The 3,168-nt window shown below is 41.7% G+C and overlaps 1 protein-coding gene across 1 annotated transcript; it reads left to right on the top strand.

Moving 5' to 3' along the window:
- Positions 1 to 1,549: 1,549 nt before the first annotated feature.
- Positions 1,550 to 2,494, top strand: OR5B12C (olfactory receptor family 5 subfamily B member 12C). The gene has a single exon (NM_001389779.1). It carries the CDS (start codon positions 1,550 to 1,552, stop codon positions 2,492 to 2,494), a length of 945 nt encoding a protein of 314 aa, NP_001376708.1.
- The last annotated feature ends 674 nt before the right edge of the window (positions 2,495 to 3,168 follow it).

Raw genomic sequence — 3,168 nt, 5'->3', positions numbered from 1 at the left:
GTTCCAGGAATAAGATAAACCTTTAAATCTACTAGATGAAATCTAGTGTCTGCATAAATTTGCATGGATGGAGGTAATCAGAAAAATCTCTTTAGAGAAAGGAACAGGTCTCTCATTTATTCAGTTTGATGGGCTTGATGTTTTGAAGATTTCTTCTGTTTCATGTAATTGGGAATTGTACATCTAAACAATATATAGATCCTATTAGAACATGGATGCTTATTGTGTGGCTAAGAGGAATACACAAAAATATCTTGAGTGTCTGCTAAGTATAAACTTGTTGAACTTTGAACAAATTAAGCTTCTTTAATCTGCTCTGTCTTTCAAGTAATGTAATAATATTAGTCATTTGGACTAATCCCACAGCTGTAGCAGTTTATATCTCTTAACCCATACCCCTCTCTCCTTTGCTTCCCCTTTGGTAAGCACTTTTGTTTTTTCAGTCTATGAGTCTGTTGTTGCTGTTTTTTAGTTGTATACGTTCATTTGTGTTATTTTTTTAGAGTCCACATACAAGTGATGTCATTTGTACTCATATACACAAATTCACGTTCACAAATACATCATAGGATTTGTCTTTCTCTGTATTCTTTCACTAAGCGTATTATCTGGGTCCATCTGTGTTGCTGCAAGCGGCAGAATGTCACTCCTCTTTATGGCTGAGTATTATTCCATCATACTGATGGATATGTACCGTATCTTCTTTAGCTATTCATTTGTTGATGGGCACTCGGGTTGCTTCCATGTCTTGACTATTGTAAATAGTGCTTCTGAATACTGGCGTGCATGTGTCTTTTCTAATTATTTTGTTCTTCAGCTATATGCTCAGAAGTGGGATTGTTGTATCATATGGCAATTGTGTTTTTAGTTTTTTGAGGAACCTCTCTACTGTTGTCCATAATGGCTGCCACTATATATTCCCACCAACAGAGTATGAAGATTCACTTTTTCCCAAATCCTATCCAGCATTTGTTATTTGTAGAATTTTTGATGATAGCTGTTTTGACAGGTGTGAGGTGATAACTCATTGTGGCTTTAGGACATGTCTTATTTAACTGTCTTTCGTTACCATATTCAGATGTTCTGATGCAACAAAAAAGACAATGTCAGTTGAAGTAAAGTTAATTCAGTTTCACATTAATTTTATTAAACTATTGTAGTTTAATACAAAAATAATTTGTGATTATTTTGTAAACTTTGACTTGGCTGTCTGAGCTGCTCTGGTTAGCAACTAATCTGATAAAATTGCTTAAATCCTTTCTTTTATTTTTATCTGAATTCACTTTTCTATGAACTTAGGAGATTGGATGTGTTATCTCCAAGTCCTTTTACCTGGACTATTCTATGGCTTATTAATAATCCAAAATTGCATTTGGTCGTCATGGCCATGCTTTAAATCTAAAAACTCCTGGGAACAAGTTATTGCAATACTGAAATAAGGCACGAGTAAACACGCTGACTGGTTTCAGTAGAGTCTTTCCTCTATTTATCATCCTGATTCTATTTTCCCATTGCTACAGAGCAGGCACACAATTCCCAGTTGAACTCCATGGAAAACACTACAGCGGTGACTGAGTTCCTCCTTGTGGGGTTATCCGATGACCCGCAAGTGCAGATCCTGCTCTTCATCACTTTCTCTCTCATCTACCTCCTCACCCTGGTTGGGAACCTGGGGATGACCGAGCTGATCCTGCTGGACTCTCGTCTCCACACGCCCATGTACTTCTTTCTCAGCCAACTCTCGCTGGTGGACTTTGGTTACTCCTCAGCTGTCACTCCCAAAGTGATGGCTGGATTCCTCACAGGAGACAAAACCATTTCCTACGAGGCTTGTGTCACCCAGTTCTTCTTCTTCGTAGCCTTTATCACCGTAGAAAGTTTCCTCTTGGCCGCAATGGCTTATGACCGCTATGCCGCCGTGTGCAAACCCCTGCACTACACCACGGCCATGACGACCAAAGCGTGCGCACGTCTGCTCGTAGGCTGCTACTTCTGTGGCTTCCTGAATGCCTCCGTCCACAATGGGAACGTTTTCAGGCTCTCCTTCTGTAGGGCCAACGTGGTCAATCACTTCTTTTGTGACGCTCCTCCTCTGCTGGCTCTCTCATGCTCAGACAACTACGTCAGTGAGATGGTTATTTTCTTTGTGGTGGGTTTCAATGACTTCTTTTCTATTCTGGTCATCTTCATCTCCTACCTGTTTATATTTATCACCATTCTGAGGATGCGCTCTTCTGAAGGACGCCAGAAGGCCTTTTCCACCTGTGCTTCCCACCTCACTGCTGTCTCCATCTTCTACGGGACAGGCATCTTCATGTACTTACAGCCCAGCTCCAGCCACTCCATGAGCGCAGACAAAATGGCGTCCGTGTTCTGTGCCATGGTCATCCCCATGCTGAATCCACTGGTCTACAGCCTGAGGAACAAGGAGGTCAAGAGTGCCTTTAAGACGGCTGTGGGGAAGGCAAAGTCTTCTATAGGATTTGTATTTTAATTACATTAAACCTATAATAAGGCAACTTTGCTGCTGCTGCTGCTGCTAAGTTGCTTCAGTCGTGTCCGACTCTGTGCGACCCCATAGACAGAAGCCCACCAGGCTCCCCCGTCCCTGGGATTCTCCAGGCAAGAACACTGGAGTGGGTTGCCATTTCCTTCTTCAGTGCATGAAAATGAAAAGTGAAAGGGAAGTCGCTCAGTCGTGTCTGACTCTTAGCGAGCCCACGGACTGCAGCCCACCAGGCTCCGCCGTCCATGGGATTTTCCAGGCAAGAGTACTGGAGTGGGGTGCCATTGCCTTCTCCCACTGCCATTGCCATTGCCTCCCAAAGTGGAGGCAACTTTATCCACCTCCAACTATCTAGGGAAAATATTTTCCTGTCTGCCCAACACATTTCTAAATTCTTACGGCAATTTCTCCAGCTGTTGATTAACTTCACAAATTAAAATCTCCAAAAATATGATAACAAGGAAGAATAGGTTACCAGGAACATGGAATTTTTATTTTAAATATTCTACCTAGTAAGCCTACTCACCCACACTCTCACATGAACATATACATTTACATGTATGTATTAGCATATGCACACATGTACATCACTCATGAGAAACTCATGAAACCCACACATCTACAGAAGAGAAATTAGTTAAGACATAAAGTAATGCTCAAAA

Source organism: Bos taurus, chromosome 15 (genome assembly GCF_002263795.3).
Source record: "Bos taurus isolate L1 Dominette 01449 registration number 42190680 breed Hereford chromosome 15, ARS-UCD2.0, whole genome shotgun sequence".
NCBI classification, from domain to species: domain Eukaryota; kingdom Metazoa; phylum Chordata; class Mammalia; order Artiodactyla; family Bovidae; genus Bos; species Bos taurus.
The sequence above is the reverse complement of the archived record's forward strand: the minus strand, read 5'-3'. Positions and strand labels throughout refer to the sequence as shown.